At 41.1% G+C, this 19,443-nt stretch overlaps 1 protein-coding gene across 1 annotated transcript; it reads left to right on the top strand.

The window, feature by feature from the left end:
- Positions 1-453: 453 nt before the first annotated feature.
- Positions 454-13,510, top strand: LOC144467336 (uncharacterized). Its single transcript, XM_078175782.1, has 2 exons — positions 454-701; positions 6,231-13,510. Exons 1-2 carry the CDS (start codon positions 509-511, stop codon positions 7,811-7,813), a joined length of 1,776 nt encoding a protein of 591 aa, XP_078031908.1. The 5' UTR covers positions 454-508; the 3' UTR covers positions 7,814-13,510.
- The last annotated feature ends 5,933 nt before the right edge of the window (positions 13,511-19,443 follow it).

Raw genomic sequence — 19,443 nt, forward strand, 5'->3', positions numbered from 1 at the left:
TCCAAAAACACATCATTGAAACCACAAAATATCTCCATGCTGCTCGTATGCCCATGTCTCACGGTCTCGCGCAAGCACACACATGAGCGCGGTGCACAGAGAGGCAGGTAGAGCTTCACCTGAGCCTCCCTCGGCATATGGGTGAGTAGATAATGGCTGAATTTTCATTTTTGGGTGCACTATCCCTTTAAGTACTGGGTACGGCACACTGTGCTCAAATTTGTTTGGGTCCTAAATAAATATTTTGAATGCAGGATGTTTACCTGTCTAATAAAAGCATGGACTTTAACCTCACCCTGACTGACTCCAACAAAAGAACTCTGAAGTCTATTAAAATTTTTCATAGTACAACTGTAACACTTCTGTACTTTATTTTGAAGGACAGCAGCTGAGCTGCCCCGGAAGCTCTATTCTTTCCTGTGGCTAACTTGACAGTGTTTGAAGAAGATGGCGTCGAGCGGAAACGTCTGTTAGCAGAGTGTCTTTGTTGTGTTTTTAAAGTGTGAAGATGTGTAAAGTCCAAATGCTGAGAGCGTTGGTGAAGCAGCGACTAACTGCGGCTGCTGAAGAGATATTTGGGCTGTTTGAAAGAACGATAGCAGAGTACGAGGAGCAACTTTGTCGCTCAAAAGAGGAGAACGAGCGACAACGGAAACTACTGGACGCTGTTTACAACCCTCAGCTCAGGTTACACAGAGCAGGTTAGTGTCTTCTTCTGTGGTTATAAACACAGAGCAGGTTAGTGTCTTCTTCTTCTGTGGTTATAAACACAGAGCAGGTTAGTGTCTTCTTCTTCTATGGTTATAAACACAGAGCAGGTTAGTGTCTTCTTCTGTGGTTATAAACACAGAGCAGATTAGTGTCTTCTTCTTCTGTGGTTATAAACACAGAGCAGGTTAGTGTCTTCTTCTTCTGTGGTTATAAACAGAGCAGGTTAGTGTCTTCTTCTTTTGTGGTTATAAACACAGAGCAGGTTAGTGTCTTCTTCTGTGGTTATAAACACAGCAGGTTAGTGTCTTCTTCTGTGGTTATAAACACAGAGCAGGTTAGTGTCTTCTTCTTCTGTGGTTATAAACAGAGCAGGTTAGTGTCTTCTTCTGTGGTTATAAACACAGAGCAGGTTAGTGTCTTCTTCTGTGGTTATAAACAGAGCAGGTTAGTGTCTTCTTCTTTTGTGGTTATAAACACAGAGCAGGTTAGTGTCTTCTTCTTCTGTGGTTATAAACACAGCAGGTTAGTGTCTTCTTCTTCTGTGGTTATAAACAGAGCAGGTTAGTGTGTTCTTCTTCTGTGGTTATAAACAGAGCAGGTTAGTGTCTTCTTCTTCTGTGGTTATAAACACAGAGCAGGTTAGTGTCTTCTTCTTCTGTGGTTATAAACAGAGCAGGTTAGTGTCTTCTTCTTCTGTGGTTATAAACAGAGCAGGTTAGTGTCTTCTTCTGTGGTTATAAACACAGAGCAGGTTAGTGTCTTCTTCTTCTGTGGTTATAAACACAGAGCAGGTTAGTGTCTTCTTCTGTGGTTATAAACACAGCAGGTTAGTGTCTTCTTCTGTGGTTATAAACACAGAGCAGGTTAGTGTCTTCTTCTTCTGTGGTTATAAACAGAGCAGGTTAGTGTCTTCTTCTTCTGTGGTTATAAACACAGAGCAGGTTAGTGTCTTCTTCTTTTGTGGTTATAAACACAGCAGGTTAGTGTCTTCTTCTGTGGTTATAAACACAGAGCAGGTTAGTGTCTTCTTCTGTGGTTATAAACACAGAGCAGGTTAGTGTCTTCTTCTGTGGTTATAAACACAGAGCAGATTAGTGTCTTCTTCTGTGGTTATAAACACAGAGCAGGTTAGTGTCTTCTTCTTCTGTGGTTATAAACACAGAGCAGGTTAGTGTCTTCTTCTTCTGTGGTTATAAACACAGAGCAGGTTAGTGTCTTCTTCTTCTGTGGTTATAAACAGAGCAGGTTAGTGTCTTCTTCTTCTGTGGTTATAAACACAGAGCAGGTTAGTGTCTTCTTCTTCTGTGGTTATAAACAGAGCAGGTTAGTGTCTTCTTCTTCTGTGGTTATAAACAGAGCAGGTTAGTGTCTTCTTCTTTTGTGGTTATAAACACAGAGCAGGTTAGTGTCTTCTTCTGTGGTTATAAACACAGCAGGTTAGTGTCTTCTTCTTCTGTGGTTATAAACACAGAGCAGGTTAGTGTCTTCTTCTGTGGTTATAAACACAGCAGGTTAGTGTCTTCTTCTGTGGTTATAAACACAGAGCAGGTTAGTGTCTTCTTCTTCTGTGGTTATAAACAGAGCAGGTTAGTGTCTTCTTCTTCTGTGGTTATAAACACAGAGCAGGTTAGTGTCTTCTTCTTTTGTGGTTATAAACACAGAGCAGGTTAGTGTCTTCTTCTGTGGTTATAAACAGAGCAGGTTAGTGTCTTCTTCTTCTGTGGTTATAAACACAGAGCAGGTTAGTGTCTTCTTCTGTGGTTATAAACAGAGCAGGTTAGTGTCTTCTTCTTCTGTGGTTATAAACACAGAGCAGGTTAGTGTCTTCTTCTGTGGTTATAAACACAGCAGGTTAGTGTCTTCTTCTGTGGTTATAAACACAGAGCAGGTTAGTGTCTTCTTCTGTGGTTATAAACAGAGCAGGTTAGTGTCTTCTTCTGTGGTTATAAACAGAGCAGGTTAGTATCTTCTTCTGTGGTTATAAACACAGAGCAGGTTAGTGTCTTCTTCTGTGGTTATAAACAGAGCAGGTTAGTGTCTTCTTCTGTGGTTATAAATAGAGCAGGTTAGTGTCTTCTTCTGTGGTTATAAACACAGAGCAGGTTAGTGTCTTCTTCTTCTGTGGTCATAAACACACAGCAGGTTAATGTCTTCTTCTTCTGTGGTTATAAACACAGAGCAGGGGCCTGTGTCACGAAGTGAGATCAACCTTTCCTGGGTTACCCAGACCTATCCTGGGTTGACTAACCCTAACAATGGCAATCAGGATAATCGGTATCACGACGCTGGATATCAACTCGGTAACTCAACCCAGGGTTGCTTTATCATGAGCCGTGAATGCGCACGCAGCGGACCAATCACAATCATGAGAGAAGCGCAGCGTCACTGAGCGTCACTGAGCGTCCTCACAGAGCGCCGTATGTGAGGGGAAAAAAGTATTTCTCGTGAGGATCAGAGATTAATTCTACTAAAATATGAGGAGGAGAAAAGCAACATTAGAGAAAAGGCCAACACCGTGGCAGCTGCAGGAGGAGGAAACATGCGTGGCAACACATAACGGGATGAATAATGTTTAGTTTTAGTTTAGATTAGTTTATTTGCACATAATGTTAAAAACAGACAGTATAACATTTACAAGATTAAAAAAAGAAAAGTGCCGGAGAGGTTAGAAGCCACTAAAAGCTTATCAAAGAAATTCCCCTGTCAAAACATCAATGAAATCACATGATAGAGAAGAAAAAGAAACGGGTGAGGAAAGAAGAAATAGAGGAGGAGAGAGGGAAAAATCAAGACAAAACAAGGCAGTAAATAAAATGATGTGTAGGTTAAATGACTCATCACTGGTTCAAGTAGCTACAGTACCTGTACCTGTACATCTGACACTGATCACACCCTTGAATCCCATGAAATCAATGCTGCGCAGATGAATTGCGTGTATTACAATTATCGTCTAACATCATTGCGTCTGATAAATTGGTCTTCTTTGTCATAACGTTATATATGCTACAATAAAGCTTAAAGCTGACGTCACAATTAAATCATATCAACACCAAACTGATAGTCTGAATAAAATCATCCTGATATTGAGCTGTGTTAGAAATTAACAGCTGCACAAAAATATAGCTAGTGTCCCTCTTTAAAAAACAAAAAGGAAAATCCCTCAAACACCATGAAGTGTAGACATGATAGGCTACTTTCCACATTTCCAGCAGCAAAGCTGTCAATTAGGCCCATTATCTTTAACAGGGATCATTTCCTCCAACAAAACAAAATGTTGGCACTAATTAATGGTGCTATTAAGTGTCTGCAAATGATCAGTTTCTTTCTTATGAAGGGGTGGGATGAAAGTTCCAACTTTCAAATCAAAATCAATCAAATGAATTAAACTTCCCATCATGACTGGGCTGCATTTCTGTGGTGCTTTTTATAGGATCAGATTCAACCCTGAACTTACCCTGCTCCGGAGCAGGATAGCTGTTCAGAGTAAGTTACCATGGTGATCTACCCCAATAAGAACTGAACCGGCTTCGTGAGACCGAAAACCCAGGGTTAACCCTGAAGTTACCTCGCTAAGACAATTAATCCTGCTTCCTGATACAGGCCCCAGGTTAGTGTCTTCTTCTTCTGTAGTTATAAACACAGAGCAGGTTAGAGTCTTCTTCTGTGGTTATAAACACAGAGCAGGTTAGTGTCTTCTTCTTCTGTGGTTATAAACACAGAGCAGGTTAGTGTCTTCTTCTGTGGTTATAAACACAGAGCAGGTTAGTGTCTTCTTCTTCTGTGGTTATAAACACAGAGCAGGTTAGTGTCTTCTTCTTCTTCTGTGGTTATAAACACAGAGCAGGTTAGTGTCTTCTTCTTCTGTGGTTATAAACACAGAGCAGGTTAGTGTCTTCTTCTGTGGTTATAAACACAGAGCAGGTTAGTGTCTTCTTCTTCTGTGGTTATAAACACAGAGCAGGTTAGTGTCTTCTTCTTCTGTGGTTATAAACACAGAGCAGGTTAGTGTCTTCTTCTTCTTCTGTGGTTATAAACACAGAGCAGGTTAGTGTCTTCTTCTTCTGTGGTTATAAACACAGAGCAGGTTAGTGTCTTCTTCTGTGGTTATAAACACAGAGCAGGTTAGTGTCTTCTTCTTCTGTGGTTATAAAGACAGAGCAGGTTAGTGTCTTCTTCTTCTGTGGTTATAAACACACAGCAGGTTAGTGTCTTCTTCTTCTGTGGTTCTAAACACAGAGCAGGTTAGTGTCTTCTTCTGTGGTTATAAACACAGAGCAGGTTAGTGTCTTCTTCTTCTGTGGTTATAAACACAGAGCAGGTTAGTGTCTTCTTCTTCTTCTGTGGTTATAAACACAGAGCAGGTTAGTGTCTTCTTCTTCTGTGGTTATAAACACAGAGCAGGTTAGTGTCTTCTTCTTCTTCTGTGGTTATAAACACAGAGCAGGTTAGTGTCTTCTTCTTCTGTGGTTATAAACACAGCAGGTTAGTGTCTTCTTCTGTGGTTATAAACACAGAGCAGGTTAGTGTCTTCTTCTTCTGTGGTTATAAACACAGAGCAGGTTAGTGTCTTCTTCTGTGGTTATAAACACAGAGCAGGTTAGTGTCTTCTTCTTCTGTGGTTATAAACACAGAGCAGGTTAGTGTCTTCTTCTTCTTCTGTGGTTATAAACACAGAGCAGGTTAGTGTCTTCTTCTTCTGTGGTTATAAACACAGAGCAGGTTAGTGTCTTCTTCTGTGGTTATAAACACAGAGCAGGTTAGTGTCTTCTTCTTCTGTGGTTATAAACACAGAGCAGGTTAGTGTCTTCTTCTTCTGTGGTTATAAACACACAGCAGGTTAGTGTCTTCTTCTTCTGTGGTTCTAAACACAGAGCAGGTTAGTGTCTTCTTCTGTGGTTATAAACACAGAGCAGGTTAGTGTCTTCTTCTTCTGTGGTTATAAACACAGAGCAGGTTAGTGTCTTCTTCTGTGGTTATAAACACACAGCAGGTTAGTGTCTTCTTCTTCTGTGGTTATAAACACAGAGCAGGTTAGTGTCTTCTTCTGTGGTTATAAACACACAGCAGGTTAGTGTCTTCTTCTTCTGTGGTTATAAACACAGAGCAGGTTAGTGTCTTCTTTTGTGGTTATAAACACAGAGCAGGTTAGTGTGTTCTAAAAACTGTTTGATTTTTTTTTTTTAAAAAAACAGGCCTTTAAAAATGTTAAATATCCAAAAAATTTTAATTTAATGTTTGAAAAAATATTGATAATATTGTCCAACAAAAAGTTAATAAAATATCAGAAGAAAATAAATAAATTCTAAAAGAAATATTCATTAAATGTCCAAATAAATTTAATAAAATATCTCAAAAATATTTATAAAATGTCTGAAAAGTATTATTATAATGTTGGGGGAAAACATAGCTACATGTATAAAATAAAAAAAAAACATTGTGTGGGCACTATATCCTGCAGTGTGTCAGGTTGCTCACCTGGCATCAAATGACAATTTGTCTGTGTTTCCTGTTTGGTGCAGAGGTCCAGCAGCAGCTGTTGGTGGTTAAAGAAGAGGTTCCCCCTGAGCAGCAGGAGTGGAGCTCCAGTGTGGACCAGGAGGACCCAGAGCCCCCACACATTAAAGAGGAAGAGGAGGAACTGTGGAGCAGTCAGGAGGGAGAGCAGCTTCAAGGGCTGGAGGAGGCTGATATCACCAAGTTCACATTCACTCCTGTCCCTGTGAAGAGTGAAGATGATGAAGAGACACCTCAGTCTGAGGGACACCACTGTGGAGGACCAGGACCAGGACCAGGACCAGATACTGAGAATGAGAAGCCTGACGATTCTTTAGTCGCTGAGATTGAAGTCAGTGTTGAAGACTGGAAGGAAATCAGAGAACCTCAGTCAGGTTTAAACTCTGTCAGCAATTCAAGACGTAAAGCTGAAGAGAAACCATTTAGCTGCTGTGAGTGTGGGAAAGGATTTAGTATCAAGTGGCATCTGAAGAGACATATGACGATTCACACACGAGAAAAAACATTCAGCTGCTCCGGGTGTGGTAAGGCTTTTAGCGAGCGGTCAAAACTGAAGCTCCACCTTATCACTCACACAGGAAAGAAACCATTTGGTTGCTCAGTTTGCGGTAAAACATTCAGTGAGAGTGGGAACCTGACGGTCCACATGGGAACTCACACGGGAAAGAAAACGTTCAAATGCGCCGTCTGTGAAAAAAGATTTCTTTGCAAGGCATATCTGTTGCGACACATGACAGTTCACACAGGGGAGAAACCCTTCAGCTGCTCAGTGTGTGCTAAAAAATTTTTGTGCAGGTCACACCTGAAGAGACACATGACGGTTCACACAGGAGAAAAACCGTTTAGTTGCTCCTTGTGCGGTAAGGCATTTAGCGAAAGAGGGAAACTGACGCTCCACATGAAAACCCACACAGGAGATGAACCGTTCAGGTGCTTGGTGTGCGACAAAAAATTTTTGTGCAAGGCGTATCTGGAAAGACATATGAGAACTCACACAGGAGAGAAACCGTTTGGCTGCTCTGTTTGCGGGAAAGCATTTAGTCAAAGTGGACAACTGAAGGTCCACGTTAAGACTCATACTAGCGAGGAGCCGTTCAGCTGCTTGACATGCGGTAAAAAATTTTTGTTCAAGGCTTATCTGATACGACACATGACCATGCATACTGGAGAGAAACCATTCAGCTGCTCACTGTGCCGGAAATCATTTAGCGAGAAGGGGAATTTAAAGAGTCACATGAGAACCCACACCGGAGAGAAACCATTCACCTGCTCTGTCTGTAAGAAATCTTTTACTCAGAGTGGGAGTTTGTACACACACATGAAAACTCACACAGGAGAGGCCAGCTGCAGCTGCAGTGTCTGTGATAAAAGCTTCAGTTCGGAGAAACTTCTCAGAGACCATAAATGTGTTGGACACCAGGCGTCAGTCGAAGACTGTGGAGGACCAGAACCAACCAGGAACTCAGATCCAAATATAGAACCAGATACTGAGGACAAGAAGCCTGATGGGTCTTTGGTCGCTGAGATTGAAGTCAGTGTTGATGACTGGAAGGAGACCAGAGAACCTCAGTCAGGTTTAACCTTCTGAGACCCTGCATCCTCTTACAAGGATGTCACATTTTGGGTTTAATGGACCTTAGACTTGATTCCGCCTAAATCAGACCTGTTGTCCTCGTTCGTGGATATTTTTTTGTGCCATCTAGTGGCAGTAAGACCACAGTACATTGTGACTTAATCATCGTCTCATTTGATGACATTTGGTCTTTTTTGTTGTCTCGTTTGAGGACATTGGTGATTGTTACAAGTAGGGCTGCACGATATTAGAATAAACTCACACTGCCTTTTTTTTTTTTGCAATATATATTGCTATATTTAAAAAAACAAGAATTTTCTCCAGATCACATAAAGTAATGACATTAACAAATAGCGGCGGGGCTTTTACTCACCACAACTGCAGAGGCTCGCAGCTTCATTTGAAACAGACTACATTATAGACGGTCCATTATTTATTAATCCCTCTGTATCTTTATAGTTTTACTTTTTATCTGCTCCCGTTGTCTTGATAAAGTTAATGCATTGTGCCATTATTTCAAACTCAATACTTCCTAAATATGTTTCAAATTAAGAGCCCCTTATAATCTCGGCTGAGAGAATCCCCCCATTTTCTAAATAGGCTTTTATTGTGAAACATTTGTAGGAACTCATTGTGGAGGATACAGTGACGTGTGTTAGCTTACGGTACTTCAAATGTAGCTCCTGCCATTTGCTGGCGCTTTTTAGGTGACTACAACAACATTTTGGCTGACACATGAACAGACACAGTGACTGAAATTTTCACCTGCATTGCCACCAAAGACGCAGTTAAGACAGTGAGGAAATGTCTGCTACAAGACAGCTCCCTTCCAGTCAGGACCAACTTCACCCCAGACCACTTCTGTGACCTGCTGGACCTTTGTTTGACCACCACCTACTTCAAGTACAGTGAGGGTTTCTACCGACAAAAGCACGGCTGTTCTATGGGCTCGCTGGTGTCCCCTGTAGTAGCCAATCTTTACGTAGAAGATGTGGAGAAGAGAACGCTGACCACTTTTACAGGAACTGCTCCTAGCCACTGGTTCAGGTATGTGGACCACACCTGGGTTAAAACTGAGGAAGTGGAAACCTTCACAGAACATTAACACCAACATTAAATTCACACGGGAGGATGTCAGAGGAGACAGTCTACCCTTCTTAGACTGTGCAGTACATATTGAAGAGGACAGGAACCTAAACATAGAGGCGTACAGAAAACCTACACGCACGGACCAATACCTGCTGTTTGCCTCTCACCACCCACTGGAGCACAAGTTGGGAGTTATCAGGACCCTGAATCATCGGGCTGAAAATGTGCCCACTAGGACAGTGGGGAAGGTTAAGGAACAGTAACACATCAGGGAAGCACTTCAAACCTGTGGCTATCCCAAATGGGCCTTTGCAAAAACCTCAAAAAGAACCAGAGCAGACAGAGAGGAAGAGACACAAAAACGTAACAACATTGTCATTCCTTATGTCGCAGGAGTGTCTGAGAAACTCAGGAGGAGTTTCAACAAACACCACATCCCTGTGCACTTTAAACCCAGCAACACACTGAGACAGAAACTTGTCCACCCCAAGGACAAAACACCCAGACGTAAGCAGAGTAATGTAGTGTGAGCAGTTCAGTGCAGCCAGGAATGCACAGATTTATACATTGAGGAGACAAAACAACCGCTCCACAAACACATGGCACAACACAGGAGAGCCAGCTCCTCGGGTCAAGACTCGGCTGTCCACTTACATCTACAGGAGAAGGGACACTCCTTTGAGGACAGCAATGTGCACATCTTGGCCAGGGAGGAAAGATGGGTTGAAAGAGGAGTAAAAGAAGTCATCTACGTCAAGCTGTAACAACCGTCGTTACACAGAGGGGCTGGCTTACGACACCACTTATCATCCACCTACAATGTAGTCCTGGGATCCGTCCCCAGACGACTTCACCCCTGGTCCTACCTGACCCTAACGACTCACATTGTGACCTTAATGACTCTGAAACTAAGAGCTCACGTGACCCCTACGACTCTGCAAGGTTTCCCACCCACACAGGGTTTATAGCCTGCAACTTCGTACCAGTCATTTAGAACTGAAGAAGCTTCTTGGATGAGAGACGAAACGTCTTCAAGAAACGCAAGCAAGTCCAGTTGCCTACGATACAGCACTTACGAGTACCATGACCTGGAAGACTGAGAATCCTCACCGACAATAATAAAAGTAATAAAAATAGGACAAGAATAATCTGATGACATCACACATGTCGTGAAAGACGACCGGGGATAATTGGTGTGTACCATCGTGTAGTGTGTCATGTCTGTTGGTCAAGTCACGGCACGATTTTATGACCCCACAATCATGTAATGTGACATAGTGACTTTCAAAACGGGCAGAAAAGTTGTGTACCAGGCATTAATCCTCTTTTACCATCTCTCCCTCTTGCATGTCGCTCATTTTCAGTGTGTGACTGCAGCGTGTGCACGAGAGGGGGAGGGGCTGCTAAGTGCTCAGAGAGGTGAGCGGAGTGGAGCAAAGAGCTTTCTTCAGAGCTGCTTTTCTGAAGCAAAACAAAAGTTGATATGTTCTAAAAAAAAAAGAAAAGAGAAAACATCACATGTCCTGCGATGTGACTACTGCACATGCGCACATTGCAATGTTCAAACGATATGTCGTGCAGCCTTAGTTACCCAGACATCCATCCATTTTCATCCGCCTATCGGAAGCTGGGTCTTTGGGGCATCAGGCAAATATTCCAGTAGCTAATGTTAGCTTACAAGCAGCCTTGTTGTTAAATGGGGTAAGTGGTTAGCTAGCTAGCCATATCATATAACATATCCACTGGGAATCATTGTTTACAAGTGTAAACTTGTTGTGACATGACAAGAAAAGCGATGACATGGAGTGCGTGAAGTTCAGAGCATTCTGGCAAAAACACCAGGCGCCTAGAGCGCAGAAATGTGGGGCACATTGCCACACAAATACCACAAGCAAAAAGCTGCATTATAATTAAAAACTAGGGCTGCTTGATTATGGAAAAAATCATAATCACGATTATTTTGGTCAAAATTGAAATCACGATTATGCAAACAATTATGTTTTGACTTTGAAAACATGCTGGAATTTATTATTTATTGCCCAAAAACTTTGTGACAGAGGACATTTTGATGTACAAAGAGTTTCTCAAATGCCTGTTATAGTAAACATAGTTAAGTCAATCAATCAATCAATCAATCAATCAGTCAATTTTATTTATAAAGCCCATTATCACAAATCACAATTTGCCTCACAGGGCTTTACAGCATAGTAGTTAAGTCTACTTAGAAACGTGCACGAACACAAAATAAAGGCCTGTGGTCTCGCGCAAATAGTACAACAAATTCGCTCATTTGCTCAGTGCACTGCCACAACATTTGAAAGTTCCACTGATAACTTTCAAAATGCCTTTCAAGGATTCCAGACAGTATTTACCGACCAGAATTCAACATACCATCGCCGCCATCTTGGAAAGCCCATACAAGTGGATTGACAAACTCGAACAAGATTGGATGAGAGTTAGTGCGAGCGACAGGTGAGCGACGAGTGGACGGATCATCACAGACAGACAAAGTGGTTTGTGTGTGCTTATCCCAGCTGTGGGAAGAAGATGAAAAAGTACAACCTGAAGGCTAATGTTTTTTTCCTACTATGGCGAAGGGATGGCTCACCCTACTCTCCCTCTGATTGGCTAGTAGTCATTGCCTTCTTTGGCTGGATTGGTTAGGTTAGGCATGAGGAATGAGATTGGTTAGGGTTAAGTTAAGAATGTCAGGGTAAGTCAATCAGAGGCAGAGTAAGGCCGGGTAGGGCAGGTCGTCGCCACACTAGGAAAACAAGACTCGCAACCCAGAGACCTTCCACAGACTTTAGATCACGTTATGTCACCCTCGTCATTCGACTTGTGTTGACTTTCCAAGATGGCAGCGGCAGGCAGTTCAGTCTAGGTTGGTAATACAGTCGTAAACAATTTTTTTAAATAAACTCTGATAACCTCAGAAGTTCTGGATGCTTTTGGTTGGATGTTAGGGCCTGTCGCAGTCGACCACTGAAGTGTGGGAGTTATAACTGGCATTAGAAGATGGGCTGACCCAGGCCTGATTTCAATTAACCAATTAATGGAGGGTGATCAGTTGAAATCATTTGCACAGCTGCAGCAAAGGTTTGGGTTGCCTGCGAAAGATCTCTTTCGTTACTTTCAAATAAGGCATGATCTAATGACTCACAATGGGTGGGAAGCAATCAGGGGACCACCAACAGGTAGAAGAATGGGAGGAAAGCACCTTAACAAGCCATAAGATCACAAACAGTCCTATGTGGAGGGAGTTTGATTGGAAAGTTAAGGTAAGGTACTTCAGAACCCCTAAAGTAGTGTCTGAGTTCATTGAAGGATCATCACCACTACAGCCCCTTTTACACTGCCAGATTTTCGGTGAATGTTGGGCCTGATAGCAGGAATTAGCGAGCAGCTAGTAGCAAGAGGGAAACACAAACCTGACAGACACTGTAAAGATGAGCAACTGGGGAGACAAGGAATTGCGCGCCCTCCTTGTCCTCGCAAACGAAGAGGCCATTAACCGTCAGATGACGGGGACGGTGAAGAACGGGCCGACTTATGAGAGAATCGCCGAAGGACTGACCAGCCGCGGCTTCCCTCCCACGTCACTGTTTACGTCACACACTGAGCTACACGTTTTGTTACTTGCTCACGCCCCCCATTGCCCCGAAAAAGGCACATTCTGTATAAACAAAAGTAGGTAGGCGGCATTTTGCTGCACTCCCCGATTTTGTTTTTATACTGCCAATGCTGAAAAAAGACTGATTGGGCTTTCCTGCAAATTTGCATGTTGGATAGGATGTGGAATGGTTGGTGATCATACGCATATTTTTAGGGACTGCCCGAAACTGCAGAGATTTTGGGAGAACATTAAAAGTGAGATTGCAGGTATTCTAGATGTTGTTTTACCTTTGAATCCACTGTACTGTATGTTAGGATGTATACCGACAGGTTTACTTTACGGGGACAATTTGTATATCTTAAGAGTGTTATTGTTAATTGCAAGGAAAGTGATAACTGTTTCTTGGAGGCGAAGTCAACCCCCTACAGTGGAACAATGGACAAAGAGACTAAGACAGGTGTAAATAATGGAAGAACTAACTGCACAATTGCAAATGAAAAAATACATTTTTGTACAAAGATGGTCACCTGTAACACGGTATCTGACTGAACAGAACATCGTAAAGATGATACTTATCCCCTTACTGTATTATTGTTGTTATTTTCATTTAGTTATGTATATGTATTTTTTTAAAGGTATTTTTGCCTTTAATTGACAGGACAGTCAAGTGTGAAGGGGGGAGAGAGAGGGGGGGTGACATGCAGCAAAGGGCCACGGGCTGGAGTCGAACCCGGGCCACTGCAGCAATGGCCTTGTACATGGGGCACCTGCTCTACCACTAAGCCACCGACACCTCATGTATATGTATTTTTATTTAAAATTTTATATATATATTTTTTCTTTTTCTCTGGTGATATCCTGTTTAAGTTCTGTTTGCCCTTCTGAAGAACTGTAATACTTAACCAGAAATGCTGGAGGAGTTTTGTTGTCAAGAAATATTCAAGATTGTATGGGATCAATGTACAACCTTGATACTAAATAAAATTAGTTAAAAACAAGTTAAGCAACTTTTTATTTAAGATTTTGGTGACTTTCCTTTCTGCAGTTTACCGTGTTTCTTTTGGCAATTTTTTTATCTTAATTTTTTTTTCTTCTGCAGATTTTAAATTTTTGTGGCAATTTTGAAAGAAACTGTGACTTTAGAAATTGCCAAAATCACACCATTTATTACATCCAGAAAGAATGTATGCCCTCTAAACCCAGGGAATGTATTCTTTAAATATTCAATGTGTTTTTTCTTCTTCAAACATTTCTGGTGAGTTCTTTTTTTCTTAGAAATTTTCAACCAATTTTTTTTCTTTAAAATTTTTTTATTGATGAAAAAAATTATGGTGATTTTTTTTCCCCATAAAATGTGTTTTGCTTTTTTCTTTAAGAAATTTGCTGTCATTCCTTTTTTCTTTTCTTTTGGGTGATTTCTTTAAAAACAATGCTCTCTAAAGTCAAGGAATGGTTTCTTAATAAAAGGTGTTTTTCTTTCCCTCATATTTATGGCTGCATTTTTTTCTTAAAAATGTTTTGCAGATTTTTAAAATTTTTTGGTGAGTCTCTTTTTCTGTAAACATTTTTGCTGCCTTTTTATGTTTAAAATATTGCGACTGGTTTTCGTTTTAACATTTTTACTTTTTTTGTTTTTGCTGAAAACCTGCCCTCTAATGCCAAGGCATTTGCTATAAAATCTTGATCAGCTTTTTTCTTTCAAAAAATTATTACATTACATACATTACACTTTTTTCCTTTTTTCTTCTTTAAAAAGAAGGAGAAGGATAGAAATTACACCCTTTATCACAGCCAGACACTGTTCAAACAGCAGTCATGATTGGATTTTCACATGTCCAACAGTTCTTGAACACATCATGTGCAAGGAATGCTTCCATCAGAAAAACACCATAAAAATCTATTCTTTAAACTGTGATATTTCATCAAAAACACTGTATTCTACGTCTCATTTAAAATTTGCCCCAAAATAAACCTTTTGCATGACAAGAGTGAAAAACGGAGGCATTTTTCATCTTCAACTTTTAACTTTCAAACATCAAAGGGTGACTTATAAAAATCTACTAACTCATTTATGGTGGAGGGAGGGTCATGGATTCCCCCCAGTCACTCAGGGAGGGTCACACCACAGCCACCCTCCTCTGATAAATACAGATCGGTCCCTTATTTGGACCTTGTGTCTGTAATCTGGACTTTTATTTTGAAGGAGAGCAGCTGAGCTGCCCCGGAAGCTCTATTTTTTCCTGTCGCTAACTTGACAGTGTTTGAAGAAGATGGCGTCGAGCAGAAACGTCTGTTAGCAGAGTGTCTTTGTTGTGTTTTTAAAGTGTGAAGATGTGTAAAGTCCAAATGCTGAGAGCGTTGGTGAAGCAGCGACTAACTGCGGCTGCTGAAGAGATATTTGGGCTGTTTGAAAGAACGATAGCAGAGTACGAGGAGCAACTTTGTCGCTCAAAAGAGGAGAACGAGCGACAACGGAAACTACTGGACGCTGTTTACAACCCTCAGCTCAGGTTACACAGAGCAGGTTAGTGTCTTCTTCTTCTGTGGTTATAAACACAGAGCAGGTTAGTGTCTTCTTCTTCTGTGGTTATAAACACAGAGCAGGTTAGTGTCTTCTTCTTCTGTGGTTATAAACACAGAGCAGGTTAGTGTCTTCTTCTGTGGTTATAAACACAGAGCAGGTTAGTGTCTTCTTCTGTGGTTATAAACAGAGCAGGTTAGTGTCTTCTTCTGTGGTTATAAACACAGAGCAGGTTAGTGTGTTCTTCTTCTGTGGTTATAAACACAGAGCAGGTTAGTGTCTTCTTCTGTGGTTATAAACAGAGCAGGTTAGTGTCTTCTTCTTCTGTGGTTATAAACACAGAGCAGGTTAGTGTCTTCTTCTTCTGTGGTTATAAACACAGAGCAGGTTAGTGTGTTCTTCTTCTTCTGTGGTTATAAACACACAGCAGGTTAGTGTGTTCTTCTTCTGTGGTTATAAACACAGAGCAGGTTAGTGTGTTCTTCTTCTGTGGTTATAAACACAGAGCAGGTTAGTGTGTTCTTCTTCTGTGGTTATAAACACAGAGCAGGTTAGTGTGTTCTTCTGTGGTTATAAACAGAGTAGGTTAGTGTCTTCTTCTTCTGTGGTTATAAACACAGAGCAGGTTAGTGTCTTCTTCTTCTGTGGTTATAAACACAGAGCAGGTTAGTGTGTTCTTCTTCTTCTGTGGTTATAAACACACAGCAGGTTAGTGTCTTCTTCTGTGGTTATAAACACACAGCAGGTTAGTGTCTTCTTCTGTGGTTATAAACACAGCAGGTTAGTGTCTTCTTCTGTGGTTATAAACACAGAGCAGGTTAGTGTCTTCTTCTGTGGTTATAAACACAGAGCAGGTTAGTGTCTTCTTCTTCTGTGGTTATAAACACAGAGCAGGTTAGTGTCTTCTTCTGTGGTTATAAACACACAGCAGGTTAGTGTCTTCTTCTGTGGTTATAAACACAGAGCAGGTTAGTGTGTTCTTCTTCTGTGGTTATAAACACAGAGCAGGTTAGTGTGTTCTTCTGTGGTTATAAACACAGAGCAGGTTAGTGTCTTCTTCTTCTGTGGTTATAAACACACAGCAGGTTAGTGTGTTCTTCTGTGGTTATAAACACAGAGCAGGTTAGTGTGTTCTTCTTCTGTGGTTATAAACACAGAGCAGGTTAGTGTCTTCTTCTGTGGTTATAAACACAGAGCAGGTTAGTGTGTTCTTCTTCTGTGGTTATAAACACAGAGCAGGTTAGTGTCTTCTTCTGTGGTTATAAACACAGAGCAGGTTAGTGTGTTCTTCTTCTGTGGTTATAAACACAGAGCAGGTTAGTGTCTTCTTCTGTGGTTATAAACACAGAGCAGGTTAGTGTCTTCTTCTGTGGTTATAAACACAGAGCAGGTTAGTGTCTTCTTCTTCTGTGGTTATAAACACAGAGCAGGTTAGTGTGTTCTTCTTCTGTGGTTATAAACACAGAGCAGGTTAGTGTCTTCTTCTGTGGTTATAAACACAGAGCAGGTTAGTGTCTTCTTCTTCTGTGGTTCTAAACACAGAGCAGGTTAGTGTCTTCTTCTGTGGTTATAAACACAGAGCAGGTTAGTGTGTTCTTCTGTGGTTCTAAACACAGAGCAGGTTAGTGTGTTCTTCTTCTGTGGTTATAAACACAGAGCAGGTTAGTGTCTTCTTCTCCTGTGGTTATAAACACAGAGCAGGTTAGTGTCTTCTTCTGTGGTTATAAACACAGAGCAGGTTAGTGTCTTCTTCTTCTGTGGTTCTAAACACAGAGCAGGTTAGTGTCTTCTTCTGTGGTTATAAACACAGAGCAGGTTAGTGTCTTCTTCTGTGGTTCTAAACACAGAGCAGGTTAATGTCTTCTTCTGTGGTTATAAACACAGAGCAGGTTAGTGTCTTCTTCTGTGGTTCTAAACACAGAGAAGGTTAGTGTCTTCTTCTGTGGTTCTAAACACAGCAGGTTAGTGTGTTCTTCTGTGGTTATAAACACAGAGCAGGTTAGTGTCTTCTTCTGTGGTTATAAACACAGAGCAGGTTAGTGTCTTCTTCTGTGGTTATAAACAGAGCAGGTTAGTGTCTTCTTCTTCTGTGGTTATAAACACAGAGCAGGTTAGTGTCTTCTTCTGTGGTCATAAACACAGAGCAGGTTAGTGTCTTCTTCTGTGGTTATAAACACAGAGCAGGTTAGTGTCTTCTTCTGTGGTCATAAACACAGAGCAGGTTAGTGTCTTCTTCTGTGGTTATAAACACAGAGCAGGTTAGTGTCTTCTTCTGTGGTTATAAACACAGAGCAGGTTAGTGTCTTCTTCTTCTGTGGTTATAAACACAGAGCAGGTTAGTGTCTTCTTCTGTGGTTATAAACACAGAGCAGGTTAGTGTCTTCTTCTGTGGTTATAAACACAGAGCAGGTTAGTGTGTTCTTCTTCTGTGGTTATAAACACAGAGCAGGTTAGTGTCTTCTTCTGTGGTTATAAACACAGAGCAGGTTAGTGTGTTCTTCTTCTGTGGTTATAAACACAGAGCAGGTTAGTGTGTTCTTCTTCTGTGGTTATAAACACAGAGCAGGTTAGTGTCTTCTTCTGTGGTTATAAACACAGAGCAGGTTAGTGTGTTCTTCTTCTGTGGTTATAAACACAGAGCAGGTTAGTGTCTTCTTCTGTGGTCATAAACACAGAGCAGGTTAGTGTCTTCTTCTGTGGTTATAAACACAGAGCAGGTTAGTGTCTTCTTCTTCTGTGGTTATAAACACACAGCAGGTTAGTGTCTTCTTCTGTGGTTATAAACACACAGCAGGTTAGTGTCTTCTTCTGTGGTTATAAACACAGAGCAGGTTAGTGTCTTCTTCTGTGGTTATAAACACAGAGCAGGTTAGTGTGTTCTTCTTCTGTGGTTATAAACACAGAGCAGGTTAGTGTCTTCTTCTGTGGTTATAAACACAGAGCAGGTTAGTTTGTTCTTCTTCTGTGGTTATAAACACAGAGCAGGTTAGTGTCTTCTTCTGCGGTCATAAACACAGAGCAGGTTAGTGTCTTCTTCTGTGGTTATAAACACAGTGCAGGTTAGTGTCTTCTTCTGTGGTTATAAACACAGAGCAGGTTAGTGTGTTCTTCTTCTGTGGTTATAAACACAGAGCAGGTTAGTGTGTTCTTCTGTGGTTATAAACACAGAGCAGGTTAGTGTGTTCTTCTGTGGTTATAAACACACAGCAGGTTAGTGTCTTCTTCTTCTGTGGTTATAAACACAGAGCAGGTTAGTGTCTTCTTCTGTGGTTATAAACACAGAGCAGGTTAGTGTCTTCTTCTGTGGTCATAAACACAGAGCAGGTTAGTGTCTTCTTCTTCTGTGGTTATAAACACAGAGCAGGTTAGTGTCTTCTTCTTCTGTGGTTATAAACACAGAGCAGGTTAGTGTCTTCTTCTGTGGTTATAAACACAGAGCAGGTTAGTGTGTTCTTCTTCTGTGGTTATAAACACAGAGCAGGTTAGTGTGTTCTTCTGTGGTTATAAACACACAGCAGGTTAGTGTCTTCTTCTTCTGTGGTTATAAAGACAGAGCAGGTTAGTGTCTTCTTCTTCTGTGGTCATAAACACAGAGCAGGTTAGTGTCTTCTTCTTCTGTGGTTATAAACAGAGCAGGTTAGTGTCTTCTTCTGTGGTTATAAACAGAGCAGGTTAGTGTCTTCTTCTGTGGTTATAAACACAGAGCAGGTTAGTGTCTTCTTCTTCTGTGGTTATAAACAGAGCAGGTTAGTGTCTTCTTCTGTTGTTATAAACACAGAGCAGGTTAGTGTCTTCTTCTTCTGTGGTTATAAACACAGAGTAGGTTAGTGTCTTCTTCTTCTGTGGTTATAAACAGAGCAGGTTAGTGTCTTCTTCTGTGGTTATAAACAGAGCAGGTTAGTGTCTTCTTCTGTGGTTATAAACAGAGCAGGTTAGTGTCTTCTTCTGTGGTTATAAACACAGAGCAGGTTAGTGTCTTCTTCTCCTGTGGTTATAAACAGAGCAGGTTAGTGTCTTCTTCTGTGGTTATAAACAGAGCAGGTCAGTGTCTTCTTCTTCTGTGGTTATAAACAGAGCAGGTTAGTGTCTTCTTCTGTGGTTATAAACACAGAGCAGGTTAGTGTCTTCTTCTGTGGTTATAAACACAGAGCAGATTAGTGTCTTCTTCTGTGGTTATAAACACAGAGTAGGTTAGTGTCTTCTTCTTCTGTGGTTATAAACACAGAGCAGGCCAATGTCTTCTTCTGTGGTTATAAACACAGAGCAGGTTAGTGTCTTCTTCTTCTGTGGTTATAAACACAGAGCAGGTTAGTGTGTTCTTCTGTGGTTATAAACACAGAGCAGGTTAGTGTCTTCTTCTGTGGTTATAAACACAGAGCAGATTAGTGTCTTCTTCTGTGGTTATAAACACAGAGCAGG

The sequence above is a fragment of the Epinephelus lanceolatus genome, chromosome 16 (genome assembly GCF_041903045.1).
Source record: "Epinephelus lanceolatus isolate andai-2023 chromosome 16, ASM4190304v1, whole genome shotgun sequence".
NCBI lineage: Eukaryota > Metazoa > Chordata > Actinopteri > Perciformes > Serranidae > Epinephelus > Epinephelus lanceolatus.